General features: G+C 38.8%; 2 protein-coding genes across 2 annotated transcripts; both read right to left on the minus strand.

Moving 5' to 3' along the window:
* Window positions 1-346: 346 nt before the first annotated feature.
* On the minus strand, window positions 347-6846 carry FGA (fibrinogen alpha chain). Its single transcript, XM_033060850.1, is given in 23 exon segments — window positions 347-385; window positions 387-643; window positions 646-819; window positions 822-920; window positions 923-1001; window positions 1003-1041; window positions 1043-1062; window positions 1414-1489; window positions 1491-1528; window positions 1531-1770; window positions 1773-1926; window positions 1928-1978; window positions 1980-2020; window positions 2023-2113; window positions 2115-2167; window positions 2170-2278; window positions 2280-2422; window positions 2425-2482; window positions 3403-3459; window positions 3461-3552; window positions 3843-4026; window positions 4892-5023; window positions 6796-6846. Coding segments are annotated over 23 exon segments (2277 nt in total).
* Window positions 6847-11341: 4495 nt separating this feature from the next.
* On the minus strand, window positions 11342-16581 carry FGG (fibrinogen gamma chain). The gene is given in 16 exon segments (XM_033060350.1): window positions 11342-11594; window positions 11954-12123; window positions 12465-12555; window positions 12557-12583; window positions 12585-12614; window positions 12617-12673; window positions 12675-12747; window positions 13408-13592; window positions 13727-13860; window positions 14484-14502; window positions 14504-14587; window positions 14590-14617; window positions 15553-15646; window positions 15751-15934; window positions 16362-16406; window positions 16499-16581. Coding segments are annotated over 16 exon segments (1311 nt in total). The 5' UTR covers window positions 16574-16581; the 3' UTR covers window positions 11342-11579.
* Between the last annotated feature and the right edge of the window lie 4618 nt (window positions 16582-21199).

Consider the following 21199-nt stretch of genomic DNA (forward strand, 5'->3'; position numbering starts at 1 on the left):
ATCGCGGAATGCCGGCTTTACTGGCAGGTGCTTGGCTCGGTGCCCTGGCTGGCACGTCTGGGGTTGTAAATGTCAGAAAATTATTCACATATTAGCCACCCCCGGACTATTAGCCGCACTTCTGGGTTTCCACCAAAATATTTGTCAAATTGCTGCCTGCTTGTATTTGTGAAATTACTGTAATGATTTCCCTGTCAGTTAAAAATAAGATCAAAAAGTCTTGTTGATAATTAATCATTATTTATTTTTTAATTGTTGCCTTCAAATTCGCAGGGTAAAGGTACATCATACGTACATAGACAGAAAATATTTTCAATTTGTAGTCATAACCTGCATTAAAGACCTGTCATTCTACAGGGTTTTCTATGGGCCTGATTTTCATTCTAGGTCGTTTTTAGGGAGTAGTCAGAGGCTTTAAATGGCAGCCACACTATGCCATTTTCAATCTCGTAGGGGACATTGTACCTGGGGTCATAGTGGCCCCCCAGGTAGTAAATGCCATTGAGGTTGGCAGCCTGGCAGCTGTTGTACCACCAGCCCCCACCGTATATCTCGGCACAGTTCTCCTCCCAATGGTCCTGGTCCTGGTCAAAGGTGCTGAACTTCATCTGGGCATGGGACGTGTACTCGGTGCCCTCTTCAGCCAGCCAGAGATCAGGGCATCACCGGCAGTGCCCTTGTAGGAAGACACAGCAAGGGTGTACCCTTCAGCTTCAGATCCTACCTGTATGAGATACTCTGCAAACACAGCATTTCCATCCCAGTCCTCTAACTCTACCCGAAGGAGAGTATCATTCTGAGTCAGCAAGTGTAGGTTTCATTGCCCAGCAAAACTCTCCTTGCCCCCTAGCCATCCACGCTGCCGAAACCTTTCTTGTAGTCTTGCCAGGTCCGGTTAAAATTCACTGATCCATCCATCTCTGTTGGATCAATAGCCATCCTCCCAAAGTGGTCTCTTGGTCGCAATAAACTGACAAAACCTTACTGGATCCCGCTGGCTTTGATTTTGAAAATGCCACTTTTGGCACCAGAAGTGTGTTTTCTGGCGGATATCATCACAGTCTAAAAAAAAAGTTGATCTGGTTTGACAAAGTTATCAGCAAAATTTAATAAAGGTTCAGAGGAATCCAAATACCAATAGCTCAGAGGAAAATTGTTAAACACATCTTGGACTATGCTAGGTATAGTGACAGGCAAAATTAAAAAGAATTCAGGGAAAGAAAACTTTATGTATTCCTTAAATAATGAATTGTCTATGTAATGCCCCAAGTATTAATGAAATATTTTCCCTTTTGTTTCTGAGGTGGTAACAAACAAGACACATTTAATCATCACACTGTTGTACTACAGTATCTAAAATCAATCTCTCAGTTCGATTATGGATGGAGTTCAGCTCCATACCTCAATAACTACCTTTCCCAGTGCTGGGTGTCCTTCGCTTCCCTCCTGATGGTCTGAGGCTGCGTGCCTGAAAGTCTGGGGTATCCTCCTGCACTCTGATCATGTTCCAATTCACCTAGCTGCTCATTATTTCACGGATCTTTACTGATTTGGTTTCAAAAGTAGAGCCTCCCTTGTTCTTGAAACTAGAAGTGCTGGTCGCTACAGTCTTGGAGTGACTTGCACTGCCAGATGGGAATCTAGATGGCTGAAGTCTTCCAAAGTCATCTTCCTCCTCCTCTCCTAAGTCTCCAAATTTATCTTTTCCCCCATAAGTCCCTGAATGACTGGATACTCCTGCACCTATGTGGTGACTGCCTGTGCTGGTGTACGTCTGCTGGTTGCGAAGCTGCTAGATCCGCTAACATGCTTAGTAGCAGTGGATGGAGAGTCAGGGGTGAAAAATGACTCTAGCTCAGGGAATACAGTCTCTAGCCTGTGCAAGCCATCTGCACCACTAAAATGATAGGTGCTCCCTTCCTTTCCCAACATTTCCAGGTAAATAGGAGCAATCTGAGCCATCAGAAGAAACTGTTTTTCTCAACTACTTCTTCTCTAGGGCCATCAGGCCCTGAGACAATTTTTTGGTGGTAGTTTTGGTGCATCTACGAACAGTGGAGGTGGTTTTGTCTCCCAGACTAAGGGTTTCTCTCCCATGAGTAGGAATAACTAATATTGCTGGTGTATGAAGTTTCATCCCCCCTCGATTCTGCCATGTGATAGAGCTGTCGCCTCGGGACAGTTTTGCATCTGTTTCTGGTCTTTCTAATACCACTTCCATCTGCTTGATGTCATTAATTATGTTCAGAGCTTGCATTTCTGGCAGAGGCATGTGCTTTAAAATGATCTGGAACATTAGAGTCCTTAAGTGGCCTCATTTTCAGTGTGCTCAAGGTGGTTGTTTCAAGGTCTGGGTGCAAGTTGATGGAGTTGGCTTGGGCAAGCTGCTTCTGGATGTTGTCGTAGCTTTCTTTGTCCACCTGTAATCAAAACTTCTAGCACAGGTTCCTTTGCAAGCTCGTATCTTAATATCAATGTCCACCTACATAACCAGAGAGAAGTAATTTGATTAGGGAGCTTTCCCAACTTTCTCCAGCAGGGATATCTTCTACTGATCAGGGGAAAGATGAGAGCTGCCCTAGTACCTCCCACAGCTGAGGTTTTTTGAAGTTCAGTTTTGATGTCATCATAGGTTTATTTACATTGAAAATACAAAAATATGCAATAGCACCTTGCACGAGTTCCATGGAAAATAACATTGTAGAAGGCCTCCCAATCTCTGCTACCTTTATTTTTGTGGTTTAGAAGTGTCTTCCTGGTTTTGGAAGGAGTGCTGCAGAGTTGGACATGGTCCAAGGGGACTGGGGCAGAAATGAGCCCTCCAAAGAGAGAGGAAGACTCTGTCATGGCCCTGCTGTAAGGACTGACATCTTGGTGTTACCATTACTTTCTCAAATGATCCAAATCATGGATTCCTGTTTTAGGAATCAAAATGAGCCTTTGAGCAAAACCACTGTTTGTGCAGGACTTTTCCTTACGTACCATCAGAAGAATCTGGCTGCAACCTGGGAACACAGGTTTTAATGCCACCCTAGCTGTGGGCAGCAGTGGCAGCACTGGATATGGACAGAGCACATCCCCTTTCTAACTACTCAGCAATTCCTTACAGGAGGATAAACGCCTCTTACAGAAGCAATTATCAGCAGATGGAGAATCCTTGTGGCCTGAGAGAGAAGCAGCAGATGGAACTAGGAACTCATGGAACTCACTCTGGTTCCTTCAAAGCAGAAGTAGAAAACCAGGATGGACAGAAAGCAACTCATTTGGGCATTTGTCTCAGCAAGTCAGATCCTGTGAGAGTTTGTACCATGTTTTCTCCCAGTTGGAGCAGTGCTCACCATAATGAAAGGTCCCCTTTCTGTAACTAAGCCCTGGAAAGAATGGGAAGTGCATAGCAGACACCTACCTCTAGCGCTTCATCTCCACCACTTGTTCCTGGATGCTGCTCTGCAGAGCTTTTAATTCTGTTCACTTGAGTGACAATTCTCTGCTTTAATGTCACAATTCTCCGCCTCAGTTCTCCTGACAGGCGACTGTAAGTCTCATCAAGCTCTGAAACAAAAATGCCTCACAGTTAGCTATACCCATGTGCTTATCTTTCCTAAATATGCATCATATTTTAAAATATGGAATTAAACACATAATTGAGAAATACTTCTCATAGTACAGAGCAGATTAAAATTAAATTAATTTTTTCTAACTAGTTAAGAGTCTATTATTATGATTGTTCTGTTTCTTGATAATAATATCCAGTGAAGTCTGTACATATCACTACATATGGCTTATTCACAAAAAAGTAGTAATTCAGTAATGGATCATAAAACTGGGCGCAAGATACTCACCCTGAGCACTCTCCAGGTTTGGTTTTAGTGCGTTTACAGTTTCCACAATTATCTGATTGGACTTCTTATAGCTGTTTTGATTATCTGAGAGCAGCTTCTTGATTCTGTCTATTCTGCGACTAAACTCCTGGTCCTTTTCATCAATCAGTCCTTGCATTCTGCATCCTGATGGACATTTGGTACCCTAGAATTGAAAGAGGGAAATAATTGTGCCAAAATCCTCAAGAGTAAACATCTTCTATGATGGAATCATACAAGGAAGCACATCCTCAGAAACCTGCTGTAACTGTGGGCTGAGGAACAAGTAAACCTTAGTTTCCTCTGTTCCTCATGGGTGAGATTTTTTTATATATATATATATTCTTAAAGTCCTGCTGTAAGAAGCCGGTCATCCAGTTTGAGGGAGGATGTTAGAGGCCAGCATTTTTAAGCAAAGTTTTCCTCAGAAAGCTTAATGTTCTGACAGACTTAAACTCTTTGACAAGAAGTCATCAAATAAACGTAGCACAGAAAAGGACCTGAGAGGCAAGAAGCAAGCAAAGAGAGAAATTAATTGTTATAGATACAAAGACATCTAGTCAATTGTTATGAAACTTTTATCAAGCATCTTTTAATCTGACTTCCTATAAATTAAACTAGTGAGTGTATGTGATTTCTAGCTACTTCTTTTCTTTTTCTCACAACTCTTCATGGTGCCTTCTTTTATGAACTCCAAAGTGGCAATACCAAAATTCTAAGAGAAATAGTTCTTAGGTTTTTCTAGGGTTAGCCTTCATTTATTTAATCTTTCTTCTCCAGACTTGCTTTTCTCTTTTCATTCTGCACGACCGCAAACTTCTCCCTGTTTCTTTTGTCTTCCTTTCTTCATTTCCCACAGGAGATCTGTACAGACTGCCCCGACCTGAAGTGTTTACCTTGGCCCTAATACTGTCCCTAATACTGAACCCTGTGCTGGCCTGTGGCACTTGATGAAGTGATCAGGTGATACAGCTGAGGCCCAACAGGTGCCCTGGATGGGTCCCATTTTCACCCCAGTGTTAATTGCTCACCCAGTCATCATCCGCACAGAAGGGCCAGCTCTTCTCAGACTGGCAGCTGGACTGGGACTTGTGCTCCACAATCCTGGGACCACGCCCACTCCCTGCACCCACCTGTTCAAAGGTACTCTCTCCATCTTGTGCCTGCCAGGAGGAAAAGTGGGAAAAGTAAGACCAAGGTTAAGGGAACAAATCTCAAGGGAGCAGAAACACAATACTCATGTCTTCAAACACTCAGCTGGTAGGGCAAATCACAGCCATCTGGTAAGCATCATACCAAACCCTGCAAACATTTTATTCCAACATTTCTTGTAAGATATGATTTTGTTTGTTTTGTCAGAATAAAGTTTTACATGTCTTAAAATTAATGCTTTTTTGTAGACAGTTAGTGATTGCTCAGGATATATAACAATAATATCATTCCACATAAATATTTTCTCCTGTGTGTAAATATAAAATTAAATTGAAAATTAGACTGAAACTGGGAAAGTAAAAGTAAATACTTTAAAAATACTATTCCCATTAGCTGCAATACTCTAAAATTCTTACTGTCACTTTACCACCTTCAGTCTACACAAAAGTAGCTTACAGATATATAAAATGATATTTTTCATTAATGTTTCTGATTTTAATCACAGTTGCTAACTGGAAGCTTTGTAACATGGTTTTTGGCTGACAAAAAGAGCAAGAAAGCTACTAACACAATTAAAAAAACAATTTCAGTGATGAATGGATTTCACTGTGCTAATTGAAAGAAGAGAAATAAATATCCTGAGGTTTTCTTCAAACCTGAGAAGAAAAGGTGATATATGCAAGCTAATTCCGGGTCAAAACATGATAAAGATTTCCGACAATGTTATCACTTAGTAAAAGACCATATTTTTTTTTTTTCATTAAAGAATTAAAAAAAAGCCTTTAGGCCTAAGATGTGATTAGGTCTGACTGGAATCCTCTGTGCATCATTTGTGCTTTTCAAACATTATAATTAATGCTTGAAAATATTAATGATTACTTCTTATTACGATTGATGATAATTCTGAAGCTGAGAAAGTGATTTCTAATTTTAGCCTCCAGGGTCAGAACCACTCTGAGGAATTGTAATGTCTTTATTAAAATCAGCAGATTCAAATCTAGTAGTTTGATTAATTAATGATTTGATCAGGCCTGAGTGCCTCCCTAAAAATAGCCCATATTAGGCATTGACACCTCCAATATGACTGCTTCTGTTTTGTCCCAACTGCTTCCTGTAATTTCTGGTATTTGTTAAAACAGGCACTTTCTTTAAAAAAAAACCAATCACCAAGAAAAATGTAAAGAATATAACACAGATTATGGACTGAGTCCTCAATGAGGGGAAAAAATAAAGGTTATACTAGAACAGTTGAATATCAAGTTTATCTCCTTCCTTATAAAAAATTTGATTCTACTTAGCTCTAGTTTTAAGCTGATGTGTCTGCTACAAGAGTCTTGTTTTTTAAACGTATCTTTCACAATAAAGGTACCTGCGTGTCATCTGTAGGTTGAAAATCCTGCTGAAATACTGTCCAAAGGAAAACACAATTCTTCCCAATAAACATGAATAAACCCGAATGGCTGGAGCCACTAGCATCCCGCCAGTTATGTTTAAGACTTAGAGCATCACCTATGTATGTTGAATTCATGCTAATGATTTTACTTTGCTGCTCCTGAAGCCAGGCTGATTCAGCAAAACCAATTTAAGCAGAACTATAGAGAGCTGCATACTGCAAAAGTACTGATGGAACTTCATCAGTGGTTACAATAAGCATATGTGTGTGCATTGAATTTTACAAGCTAGGTGACAGACAAAATTTATCTATCTCATAAATGAACATTAAATAAATGCTTACTATTCAAAACAGAAAGATACAAAAAGAATCAAGTAAACAAATTCATACCCAAGCTATGCTAAGGCACAGGAACACACAAAGGATCTTCACAGGTATCATCCTCAGGAGAAAATCAAGAACTGTGACTGAAAAGGATGCTCTTTGCCTGTCTTTTGGTGCAATTTAAACCTGAATATGAAGCTGAGATTAATCATTATGCTCCCTTCTGTTTGTAGAAAAAACCCACATCAAATGCCCCCCTCCCCCTTCAGTGATTACTTAAGAACTCTTGCACAAGCGTCTGGTGTTATTTGCTCCAGATAAGTTTGTTCAACACAACATGCGGGCAACACCAAGAATACCAGGAAAAAATTCTGTCTAAAACTGCTTCTTGTAACTGGACAGCTAACGAAGATGCATATCAGCACTAGTGGGATCAATAGTGCTTACCTGCCGGAAAACAGACACTCAGTGTGATGGCCATTTAGCTGCATAAACAAAGAGCTGATATTTGAAAAAAGAAGTAATTGCTTTGCCTGCATCTTGGTGTTGAACAAAACATACTGAGGTCCATAGAGAATCTCTCACTCAAACTCAAAAAAGCTCAATTTTTGACTCTATAATAGAAACAAAAGTCTAGTGAAAAATGACAAGCTTCTTATCCTCATCCTTAGGAACACAATAATTGCAGGTGCAACCTTCATGGGACATACAGTCATGGACTGTACTTTACCGCTGGATTACATGAGATATTTCTTCCACTGAACCTCTTCTGTCTCACTGGAGATGGGGCTCCATAGGCAAGCATCTGCCCAGAGGTGTACACTCTTTTCATTGTAGGATAAAGCAGATTGCTTAAAGCTTCAAGGATTTTCCTATGATACATTACATTAATTCCCTGGCCATGACTTTCCTCTTTTCACAGTTTAGAATCCAGGTGAGAAGGTTAAGTCAAAAAGTAGCTATTAATTTTTGAAATCCATTTTGATAGTCTGAAGTCTTCAGTGCATGCGCTATGTTCAGATCTCTTTGCTGGCAGCTGCCAGCACTCTCTGTGCCGGCACTGCAGCTCAGGGGGAACAGCTGGCAGCCAGCTCTGAGACATGTGATTGTCATGGCTCTGGTCCCACAAGAACTGGGTGATCAGGGCAGGAATAGCGCCTAATTCTGCAGGGTATCAGCTGTAAGTAAGGGACCACTGTACCCCACCCTGTCTTGCTAACCATATATGTTACAACCTATGTAACAACTAAAGCATGCCTCATAACACAGATCTGATATGTCGCTTTGGTTCTAACTTTTTCCAGTTTATCAATGCTTGATTTTGTGATCATCAATAAAAACATGTTTGCAGTTTAATAGGACTTAAAAAACAACAGTAGTAAGATCACATAAAGCAGAAGATTTTCTGCCTTTTCAACCATGCTGAGAGAGGATGTGACAATTTGCTAGATGATGTTCCAGGCACAGATCACCAGGGTAACAGGGGACATGGCACATAGCATGCTCCAGACCTCTTCTGACCCTGAGGGATGGCACAGGTCTCTGGTGACACTCAAAGACAGTAAACTTAACTCTGGTCCAAGAAAAACTCGACTTCCGAGGGGAAAAAATTATATCTGATCATAAACATTAGGTAAGCTATGAAGAGTTTCCTACTTGCTGCTAAGGCAACTGCTGGGCGAAGCTGGAGTGAAGGAGGAGCTTCTCAGGCTTTACAGTTAGGGACTGAAACTGTGCCTGACCTTCAGCCTGTACCTCTGCTTTCATGTTGCAATCATTCAATCACATCTGCCAGTGTTTGTTTGAAAGACTGGAGGCCAAGAGCTAGATAAACTTTGGATTTAACTTTAATTTAGGATCAAAGGACAGAAGAGCAGTTCACTACTTCATCTGTCCTGCTCTTGGCTGAATGCCACAGTAACAGTTGAGGAGTTTGGGATTTAGAGGTGGTTTGTATGCCCTATGGATGTGAGCCTTGCCTTGTTTGCCCAGCACTGTCTGTCTCCTGCCCTACCACCAGTTTCCAAGTGGTGCCTTCTGCTTCTATATGCTCATTCATGACCTGTCTATGAATGCTTTGTCTTAGACTTCTCTTTCAGACTCAGCTCTCATCTTTACTCTCTTGATATGCTCCTCAGAATACCTAAGCGTTTTGAAGTCATTACTAGTCAATCCCAGGATTTTGTCCCACATTTTCCCCATGCAATATCCCAGAACTGAGGAACCCAGAAGTCCTGTAGTCCATCCACTTTATTTGATTCTTACTTTCTCTATCTCTTCCTCATTCACTTTTTTTTCACCTTGCCTTTGGAGTGAGATTCCTGTTTTGTGCTACACTGGTCTTTGGAAGAATCACTGCAAGGTCAAGGTCTGAAAAAGAAAGGCCACCAAATCCTTTAATAAACTTTTAAAAAGCGAGAGGTATAGACTTTTCTAAATACAGGTAACTTTAACTTTTTACTATAGGCTATGGTCTAAGGGTCATTTATAATAAAAAATTATTTAGAAATGAGAAATATACTCAGCTCTCAGTATACAAAATATGGACAGCAAGTTCAATTGCAATGTACTTGCTTGCAAAAAAAAAAAAATAAGGGTATTATTCTATTTTTAAGAGGTAGAAGAAACAGGAGGTCTTTTCTGACCTCTTTCTGATAGATAGGGGATTGGATACCATAGGAAGGAGCTTCCAGAGGCATTAATCTTGCCAGATTTCTTTCAGGGCCCAGAGAACACAACAGTGGGTTGGGATCCTGAAGACTCATTGATTAACTCTAGCATAGGACCTCACTGAAAGACCAGGCTTCTTGGATTTGCTGACTCTGACCCTTCTGACCACTGAAGCAAATGCTCCTCTCCAGAGATTAAAATGATTTGTGAAAACTTCAAGACACTCATCAACAAACCAACTGGAAAAATAAGCCAATCTTAGTTATGGTGAGAAATCCATAAAATGCCAGCTTATATCCATGAAATGCGTGTACTTACAGCAGATTGTAATCAAATTGCAGCCAAAATCTAAACCAGGCAATAACAATTCTGACCTAACAGAGTGTAAATACAGATATCAAAGTGACAGACGTGAAAAGAGTATTTTTTAAATCTATGTTGAAAATATATAAATAATATCAACTTAAAGTCATGTCATAGGTATCATAAATTGAAAACAGAAAGTGGAAGAGACCCAATCAATTCTACTCAAGTGGCTGTTTGCAGAACCAGAAGACTGGGCTTGTCAACCCTTCCCTTGCATCCTTCTCTCCAGCCTTTCTACACATACTGCTTCATCTCCATGGAGCCATGGGAGAGGCCTTACAGAAAAAAATGTTCAGGAAAACTGCTTTGCTTGGTGAGGAATTGAGTGTCAAGGCTGGCAGTGAGCTGTGCATCATTGCTGGTTCCATGTGTAAAACAGAGTTGTGCAAATATACCAGTTCAATGGTATGGAGGGGTCATCTCTCTTCTCAAGTTGTTGTTAACTTCATCTGACCCTAGGTAAGGATGCCTTTTTCTCTTCTGAGAAAACTGTCCTCCTTTTAGATTTTGGCCCAAGAGTAAAGATTCAACAATGCCAAATTTTTTGTGAAAATGAGAGGGAGTAGGCAGTTTATCATGCTATGGAGACTCAGATCCAGGGAAGATACTCAGCACCAGGCTCATGAGACATCTGGGTATCAAAACTGGAAAACTTTTGAGGCAGCATGAACTGACTGTAAGGTCTCTTTTATCACTGCAATGTCCTCCTGTCTCTAAAATAAAGCACTTGAACGTGCTATTTAGAGATACTAGGCAAAGTTCTGGTCTCTCATAAGTAGCTAAAAATAAAGACCAGGATATACTACCCATTTCATTTCTTAATGCATCAGCTTGAGATAGTGATAATTTCTAGCTCTGAGTGTATCTTTTGTTGACCAATTTATCCACAAACCTTACACACCTGAGGGGTTTGCTTACACACCCCTCAAATGCACTCATCAGATTTTGAAGAGGTACATTCAGACAGCATTGCAAAATCTTTGCTGGTCATGATCTGTGCTGTGGATTTGCTTATATGGGTCACACGGGAAATTATTATCAGATCCACAGAAAGAAAATTCAAGTTAAATGCAAATAATTTCTCCTGCACATTTTAACATTTTTTTGGTTGCATGGCATTGAATACATTGAAATAATTTTTAAATATTGGTGAAAAAAAAGAGGGTTATGTGGGAATAATAGCTATGTGTCATAGAGCAAAATAAACTTATTCTGAGTAAAATTTGAGAAACTTGTTAATATGTATGGTCTGGAGAAAAATATCTGTACTTGGTCATTGATACTACCTAGAACATCCCAACTGAAAATGTATTCATTATTTTGTGGTAAGCTACATTAAATAGTCTTCATCAGTAAAACAGACTACTTTCAAGTTGCTATGTACTTTGATCTCTGTCACCAAACAACTTTATTAGAAAACTTGAAAACTTACGGATACTAGTCACATTTATGGAGAAACAGGTTGAACACATGCCTCTTAACAAAGAGCAGAAACTGCTTGTGTGATTCAGGAATGACTGAATCAAATAGGTTTGATCCAACTATCAAAAGTTTTCTTTGTCTTGTTTTGCCAGCTGTGGACCACAGGTAACAAGCTCAGACTTTTATTGTAATAATCAAAAATGTATTGAGAATGTGTACAGAAAAAATAACCATATGCACAGGTAAGCACTGCTCAGGGAAGAGGTTTGGGTATCATAGAGTCAATGTTGTTTTATAGTCAAAACTGAGCTGTGTAATGTTCGCTAAGTTCCATGTCTAAGACAGAAAAGATTTGCTTTTCCTCTTCAGACTGGTCTTTGTCAAATCGTCTTTTATGCATCTCCAACCTAAAACAGAAAACAAAAAAGGTATAGTAATGTTCTTCTAATGAAAGAACTACATAAGACTATGATGACGTTGATAGTGTTCATACATAGTTATATTATTTCAGAACTAAAATTATAGTATTTAAAATACACAAAGGCAAGGAACTATTAAAGACTATGCATCTATCTATCCATTAAAAGAAACTGTAAAGTAGAAGGTGCACTAAAATCAAAGTACTAATACTTCAGTGACAAAATGGTAAACAAAGCCAACTTTTTTAAGATGCAGTGGGCTTAACTTCAGCTGTTCATGCTCGTATTTGAAATTATTACAATGCTCTGTGTTCATTTTAAGTATCTCCTCAGCCTTTTGGTCGAACCTGTTTGACATTGCCTAAGTTGTGCTGCTGTCCATCTACTGACAGTCTGTTGAATGGGATGATTTTCATTGCAGATTTCTTCATGGAGTACCACCGGTCACGCCAGGTTGCCCAGATAATGCCATTGTCAAATCCAGATGGACCAGCATCTTCTGCTGTGTACACACCACCTAGGAAACACCAATTGAAGCATAACAGTTGGTTTCTAAAACAGTTACTGTGCCCATACATTTTTCTGGTCCTGACACCTCCATGGCATCCCTGAGTGTCCAAACAGACCCTGTTCACCACCTTTCTCCCCTCATTTTGCTTGCCTCAGGATTGATTCTTCTACTTTTGAATGGAGAGCAGTCATAAATTCCTACTACTGGTGTTAACAGTTATTGTAAAGAATGGGCTATGCCTGCTTTGGAAAATCCTGAAGGCAAAGTGTACTCTATAAATGTGACTCATTTTCCTTTGTCACGGAAATGTGTTGTCCTGGATTATAAGCACTTAGAAGACACCTTACCTACATAATATTTGCCATTGAGGTGGCCAGCATGACATCTATTCATCCACCACCCAGATCCATCTTGCTCAGCACAGTTGCCTTCATAGTTATTCATTGTCATTGTCATGCGTACTGAAACCGCATGCCATTGTGGTAGGTGTAGGATTTCTATCACTTGGGTCATCTCCAAAATCATATCCATCAAAGGCATCCCCGGCTTCACCCCCCAATTAAGTAGGCGTAAGTCAGTCGATACTTGTCTTCTTCACTTCCCACTCTGAATACAGCATAGTCAGCAGTGCTGGTGAACAGAGAGCAGTGCTGAATAAGTGCATGCTGCATTCCCAGCACATGCACAAATGAAAATACATCTGCATTAAAACTGCAGAAAAGGCATTTATTGCATCCTAGCATTTTAAAAGGAATTGTTTTTTATGTGACTGTGGGCCTCAGTTTAGTGAGACACATCCAATCAACTTTTGTGCTCCAGTATCAGACATATTTTCTGACTACTAGTCTTCATGATGTATGAAATATCTATATTATCAATACATACACACACACACACACACATATATATAAATAATCTCCCAGGTTCATGATAGAAATAGAAATAAAAATTAAAATAATAGAACAGAACAGAATAGAAAGGACCCATAATAATTCAGTCCATAAGATATGTAAGACAAAGAAACTTGAAGAGAAGAAGCAGATTCCTTCTGCCTAATAAATGAGTGCTGACAGCATGTGGTCTTCTGACAGGCACGTGTGCCTGGCAACAAGTCACACCCAGTGACTGCTGTCACAGCTTCAAGTTCAGGAGCCAAAGCAGTACCATGCACGTTAGCCGGTCCAAGGGTTCATAATTTTTCAGGAGCAAACTTCTATGAGTACAAATTGATGCAGCAGTGGGAGCAGTAGGTTTTAAATTGTCATTTTCAGAAGCATCACAAGCAAATACCTTTTTTTGCCACTCCAGTCCTCCAGCTCTATTCGTAAGGTGTATGGCAGAGTGGACTGTGTAGTTATTAAATGCATCTTTTCATTGCCCAGCCAGAACTCAGTGGTGTCATCTGGAGACAGATGTCCAAATCCTTCCTTGTACTGAACCCAATTTTTACTGAAGTCTTCACTCCCATCCAGTCTCTGGGGAAATAAACCAAGAACACAAAAAACAAACAAACAAACAAAAACTCAGTCAAAAAGATATGTATCATATGTAGGTAAATAAAAACAGTTGCTGATGCAATAATTTGTTTTATAGTACATAAGTGGCATACCCTTTGTAGTACTGTCCAGCCGTTGCCATATGAGTCAATCTCACAGTAGACTAGGAATGACTGCTTGGCTCTTTGAGGCTTGATAAAGTACAGCCCACTTTTCCTTGCACCTTTATTTGCAATGTCCTGACAATCTGAAGTAAAGATATTTTTCAATATAGCTACAATTCTATCCTCACATTTATTTTATATTGTAAGTTTCTTAGTACAAGAAATGCAATTTATCTAAATACTATTGTTGCAAAGTTAGCTATTTAGTCCACATACTTCCATGTAATTGCCATAAAAAATCCTACTGAGGGTCACAGGACTTGTGTAAGGTGAATATTGAATTTAGTCTCACATAGAGTTTAGGCAGTGTAAAAGAGTCATTGCTTTAATTTCTACAGCAACAAGAAAGACACTTCTGGACCTAACAGAATAATAAACTTTTTTTTTCCACATGGCTTAGTAGAAATGTGATAATGAGTTATCTTCTCTTTGTCCCAGGTCCATGGAAACTCTGGTCATGCCCCTCATGTTTAGCACCCATTTCAGGATAATTGTATTTTGGACAAAAAGGCCAAGCAAGAATCCACCAGAATCCTTGCCTGCAGAGCATCTACTTTTACTGACCGGTTTTATAATAGCCATTTTTTTATATCTTTGCAGAAGCCTATGACCCATAAGATTACAAGTAAATCATTGCAGTCATGCCAAGCGGATTAGTACATGTAGCTGAATTAACCCTCCACCATACAGGAAGCATTTTGCACACCTCTTCCAGTTGTCTCCTGATATTTCAGCCGTGTCTTTGCATTGCTCCTGACAGAGTAACTCAAGCTGGGCAATCTTCTCTTTCAGCTCTGTGATCCTGTCTGCCCATTCATTATATGTGTGTCTGTCAACTGTCTGGACAGAGAGACATAAATATGGGTTGTTGTACCTGCTGTTGGAGAATGTGTAATACACATTTATTTCCCTGGATACATGCCTCATGTATCTAATGTGCTGCTACATGCACCCCTGTAAAACAGGGTGCCTCTATTAGTGCTGGTATTTAGAGTTAGGGACAGGCAACATAGGAAAGTACATGCCTTAACCTCATGCAAAACATAACCATATGCAAAACTTGACTCAAATCAGCAAAAACTCTAACCAGTAATTAATGTGCAAATATAACTCCATCGGAAAGTTTTACTTTGCTCTCCTGAAATAAATTATAAACTCCTCTTCAATTATGGATGTATTTCTAAAATATAAGTGCTCTAAATAAACTGCTGTGTCAGAATGCCTAAATAATCTTTGACATAATGTCAGAGAAGTGGAAATCAGTCAGAAAACATATCCTTAAGGTTTAGAAACATTAATGATGTTTTCAATTTTATTTCCAATATTAACTTATAAAAGACTATCAGTGAATTTACAGGTACTTATGATTTAGAACTAGGTAACTGAGCTTAATTTTCATGAATATATGCAGCAAAATTGGTCAGAGTGAATGACTGCACAAACATTCTACATACACTGCTTTACGGCAAAAAATCATGACCTTCAAAGGTCATGAAAAAATCTAGGGATAGCTGGCACAGCAGGCAAAACATAAATAATGACATTGCCAGGCTTCATGACATTCTTATCTTGCACTTCTTGCACAATTAACAGTTTATCCAGGTGAGCAGAGAATTCAGTATCAGACCCTCGTGATCCTTCTGTGTCTTGCTAGGCAGCTACTAATGGCAGTGTGGGAAGAATGGTCCACAGGAGCACAAAAAACCTTTCTGAGAGAGGCTTTTTGGCACTTGACATAACAATTTGTATTGTCATTGATAAAAGAAGATACCTACTGTATAGTAGTTTCATGAGACAATATGGTGTTTTCATATCTGATAATTTCTTCAATTATTTTCCTGGACTTTTGGGTGAAATCATCAACTGAATCTGTAAAACAAAAAAGGTATAAAATAATTCTAGTTAGGGAAATTTACAAAAGAAAACCACATAAATAATATTTTTCAGTTGTGTACTCATTTTTATATGCTCACTCGGTAATGTCTGCTTGTCTGAAGGATAGAAGTGTTGGATGTGTTGAATCAGACGGTCTGCTGTTACTGTGGTGTTAGAAATCTGCTGCAAAATTCTCTCAATTTCCTGCAGGTCATTATCCACAGCGGGATGGTATTTATTAAGAAAATCTGCAATGCCACAAGTTGTTGGGCAGAAGCTACCCTAAGGAGTAAAGATAAATAGTTGGCAATGTTTCAGGGACATAGAGAGCAGAGCAGAATATTTGGGCAGAGGAATCTTCCAACACTGCTGACATAAATGATAAAAGACAAGAAAGGGCAGGCATTTGTAGCAGACTTTGTCTGCTTTATTTACTTTCTTAGTTTACTTTCACACTATGTGCACACATAGCAAGAAAACAGTGCACCCAATATTGTAGCATCTGCTGGATATGTGCTTTCATCCACAATGTAGCCTTCTGTACACTTTCACCAAACATATACTGCTATCAATAAATAACAGGTTTAAGCAAAGCACACTTAGTAAGTACTCAAAACAAGGATGAGGTTCAAGTGATAATGCTAGTTAATAATCATAGGAAAGCTTTAGTTACATTCTTAAGATAAAAGAAAACTGTTCAGGTACTTACAAATCTGTCATCCAATATGCAGCAGTTTTCTATGGTAGCAATGTACTGAAGAGAAGAAAGAGGACCATTTTTAGTGGATTTTCTCCAACATCACTTTCTGCACTAACACATTTCCTAAACACTGTCTCTTCACTTACCGCCATGCTGGTAGAAAAAAACAGGGAGAGAAGAGACCCCAGCAGAGTCCAGCTGCACAACCTCTGGCTCATCATGTCTGTCCCACCCGGGGCTGCCCGGTATACAGTTGAGCACTCAGCAGCCGAGACTCTTCCCCCTAGCACAGGGTGGCAGCAGTTTAAGGCAGAGGCCGAAGCTGGGGGCGGGCAGTGGGAGGTGGCGGGAAGAGGTGGGGTAGGGATTTGAGGTAGATTCCAAGAATTTACACTCCTCCCATTTTCAGAACCCGCTTCGCACTCTAGTGGCTTTATCTCTGCTCCTGCCAGGTCTCAGGGGAGGCAGGATGGTGAGACAAGGTGTAGAGATGCTACACCTAGTCACAAGTGTAATCAAACTCACACATTGCTTCCTGATGGGGGCTGGCAGAAGATTCACTCTAACAGCACAGGGAAAAGCCACAATAATAATCTGAGTTTTCTGTACCTACTATCAATTGCCTAACAATAAATGATATTTTGGGATTATATAGGCCTTTCCCACCACAGATCTCTATGTGTTTTGCAAAAAGACTCAAAATCATTTTTGCTATTCTGTGGATGACAAAACAGAGTCTTATACTTCAGAGTATGTAATTATTGGGCAGTGACATGTCTGGAAAAGAAGTCTGTAGTATTTCTCACAGGCAATGAAAGTATGAATGTTCCCTATCCTTCAACACAATGAGCTCATTCCAATGACTTTGGTCAATGCTTCCTTGCTGGGGAAATAATAGGGGCAATACTGCTACAAGAGTGATGACAAGCACTGTCTTCTGCTATGGGCTTTTTTTTTCCAGCAAATTACTTCAGTATGTCCTTTTGAATGCTATCTGTATTGGTAGCATTAACACCTTTGCACTCATGACCTAGAGGTGGTCTCTAAACTATGGCTTTTGCAGAGAAACCTGATTTTGTGCTTATACAGCATGATGTGCGATAAGACAAGGTTGAATGAGGCTTTTGACTCTGTTACATGTTTGACCACATGATGAGAACAATAGTAAGACTGGGGCTCACTGCTAGATCTGTTGTTACTGGGGTAAGCTTTGTGATTTCAGGCAAATGACTTCAATCTCTGTACAGCAGGATCAATGTTTCAACTTGGCTTAATATGTACTTAAATCATGAAACTAAGCATTCTGTAGGAATCAGATCATTAGAAAAACTAGATATATTATGCCCTGAAACATGGACAATTCCTGACCTGTATATCTTCCTTTAATCTGGTCAAATCAAGTCAAACAGAAGGTTCCCATCATGTTCAGAGATCCACCCATATATTGTCAAAAGGAAATGTGAGCATTTAAGATGTTAAAAATCAATCTGATGTGACACTTTGGTGAGGCTGAAGCATTGCTCCTGGGAGAGTCAGTTTCCAGTAACTGTAGTAATAATCAGAGAGTTAGTTGGCAGGCTTCCAAAGTCTTTTCCAAAGGCTGACAGATGTTAAAGGTTTGTCTTACCAAATCCGGTATTAATTACCTTCAAGAGCAATGCGCAGAATGTGCTTTTGTAGACCTTACTGATACAAATAGGACATGGTTCCACCTTCTACAGAGCTACTTCTGTTTCCTAAAGTGTGAAAATAAAATAAATAGAACTGGATAGAAGTCTATCTGCTGCTGTGTTTCCCACTGTTGCTTCACTGGTACTGCCAACATGGACTGAGGAAACTACTACTGAATCTCCTTGTCATTGCTGCTCATACACTGAGCTTGCTTTGCTTTTCTTTGTGGTTCATGACACAAGGGTCCACAGGGTCCTAGAGATACCATTCCAGAGGCTGTGCACCAGCAGGATTCCTTAGACGTGACAAGATAGCATGAGTAGGTTGCTGATATGAACTTTGTTAAGTAACAGATTCAACACAGATGTACACTGCAGAGTACAGATGGGCACATACTGTTCATGATGGAATAGGTGAACCACATAGCACAATTCAGGTATCTCTCATCCTCAGGCAGAATAAAGAACACATCTTTCCCTTTTGTCACTAGAAGTAGTACATATAGGCTTGAAACTCTGTCAGAAGACAATTTGGTAACAGAAATAACAAAAAAAATTGTCTTGTATTCCTAGGCAAGAATTTCAGGAGTCAGAGAAGATGACAACAGTGAGCTCTAGCAGTAAAAGCCTAGCTAATCTTGAGTTAAAAATCCCGAAGTTTTATAATTAGAACATGAGAACGGCTACAATGTCATAACAATAATAATGTATAAATTGAGTTTCAATGTTCAAGATAAATGTCTAACTGGTGGGAAAACCAAAAGGATCATTATTACTACAAATGGGTTAGGATCAGGAAACCTGAATTTTCAGTCAGATGCTTATGTTACACAAAATTATCACTGCATATATTTACATTCATGAAGGAGTAAATTTTCAACATTGCCTCAATGATTACCAAATATTTGCACACTGCAATTAGAAGTGTTGCTTAGCTGTATTTGTGGTTACAACTAAGGTACTTCTTAGCAGATGTAAATATTTACACCTCAGGAAATTTTTGTTTGCTTTACTGATTACATGGTCATGAATAATTAATTATTTCATATATTTGTTTCTTTCTTCTTTTCTTCTGTTATTGTACCTTTTATTGCTTAGAAAAATCTTGTTCCTACTTTAATTAAATTGAAAGCAATACGTATTCTTAGTGGAATAACTATGTGGTATTTTTCCTCCCTTACATACCACTGTGTCTTGGTGAGTCCTGGTTGCAAAACAGGTGACCCACTAATCAAACAAGTGTACTAGAGACCTACTTGTACCCTCAGAATTGCCCAGTCTAATTTAGCCATGTTGATTTTCTGGCCAGTGTTTTCTTTCTAGTAAGTCTGTTTGCTGACAGATCTGTTTGGTAACAGATGAGGAACAATTTGTGTAGCACAGGTGGAAGAGTTCTCAAACTCAGGTACTCTTTTCCTGCAATTTATTTTTGAGGAGAGAGTAAAGGTGAAACATTATTTGTTTGAAAGAGCTTTCTTCAACTCAATATTGATTAATATTTTTTGTCAGCCACTGGGACACTATCCATCTTCCCATCATTCAGATAAAACCCTCCCTGAGAAAAGCAAACCAGAAGAAACATGTTTGTACCTGTAAATTAGTTCCCTGAATATCAGAATATCCTTATGGCTGTCTGGAAAAACACATGTTTTTAAGCTTATACTTACTTGCCTTAAGAATCTAACCTGAAAATCAGTCTATGACATTTTAGAAATGCTTTAGTGGTGAGTTTTAAGATTTCCAATGAGCTTCTATTGTTGAAATTGTTTCAGTGGACTTGACATGAATTTGCATTTTTTTAGATGTTCCAGAAGATAATTTTCCTATTTAAAAATAAATATTGAAAAATACCAAATAGTAAATGCTGAAAAAAATCCTTACTATGCTTTGCTATTCATCACCCTGCTTGCATTACAAAACAGATTAGTGGGCAAAATCCCCTTTTCTAGGTCAATCAATGAGTGAGTGATAATTAAGATGAGAAATAGAGACAACTAAAAAGCTGTTCTAGTAAAAGAGTTATGCTGACAGTGGGCAAGAAAGCCAAGTGCACTAAAGTGAAAATGAAAAAAAAAAGTTTTGTAACTTATCTTTCTCTTTCAAATTTCAAAATGTGGGCAAAAGGTAAATTACAACTTTTTTTTTTTCCAACTGGATATTTCTTCCTCACCCTTCTTGAAGTGAAATGAGTCAACAAAAATCAGTTGCTGTGCAAACTAGAGTCTTTAATTTCTTTATACTTGTGACACCAGTACAGGTACTTGCTGTGCTTCAGCTCAAATACTGGCTGGAAATAGTTATTTCTTTTAAAACTGGGTGAAGAACAGTAAGAAATGTACTTCACGTCAGCCAGAACCTTTCATTTTGGAAAAAAATTATGGTATATGTTGCTGCCTCCACACTGTGAATACACTTTAGAGTGTATTCCTGAATAATTATAGGCTAACATATTTTCTTAAATCAAAACAAGGAAGTTACATTGATTCATGACTGATCATGTCAGCATTTTTAATAACATAACTTTTTGATAACATAAAAGACCTGTTTTCTGCAAAGAATAATAAAGGCTTATTGCCTTAATACATAGTTCTCATTAAACTATTACTACAAACAAATTTAAATAAATATGTAAAATTAAAGGCCCAAAAATCAAGACACTTCATCATCATAATACTTCTGAAGACACATCATATCTGTAAGCCAGATATTCAATGGTTTGAATGAGCTATTATCTCATTTTTGAAAAATCCTATAGTGTTTCTGTTTAGTTAGTTCTGCTTACTTAGTTTCATGCATTAAAGATTTTATTTAAACATCTTTCCAATCTTAAGGTGTTAAGAGTGATCTTATACCTGAAAAAAGGAATGTGATATAAAGGAATAAAGTCAAGATGATTCCGAAGATAACTCATTCTGTTGTTTTGTAATAGCTGAGGTTTTTCTGTACTACATCCTGTAGTACAGGATGTTACACCTTGAAATTCTAAAAATCTACTAAAATACTAGCCCTAAACCATGTTCAGTGAAACAACATTATTGAGCTTTGAGTTGTTTGTGCCTTATTTAGGGGTATTTGATGCAACATAGTAAATTCTCTGTCGTTACCGATCTATAGAAACCACTTTCAGCTGTTGATTCACTTAGAAAAGGTTGGTATTCAGATTGTCTGCAGAAGAGA

This window comes from Catharus ustulatus, chromosome 5 (assembly GCF_009819885.2).
Source record: "Catharus ustulatus isolate bCatUst1 chromosome 5, bCatUst1.pri.v2, whole genome shotgun sequence".
NCBI lineage: Eukaryota > Metazoa > Chordata > Aves > Passeriformes > Turdidae > Catharus > Catharus ustulatus.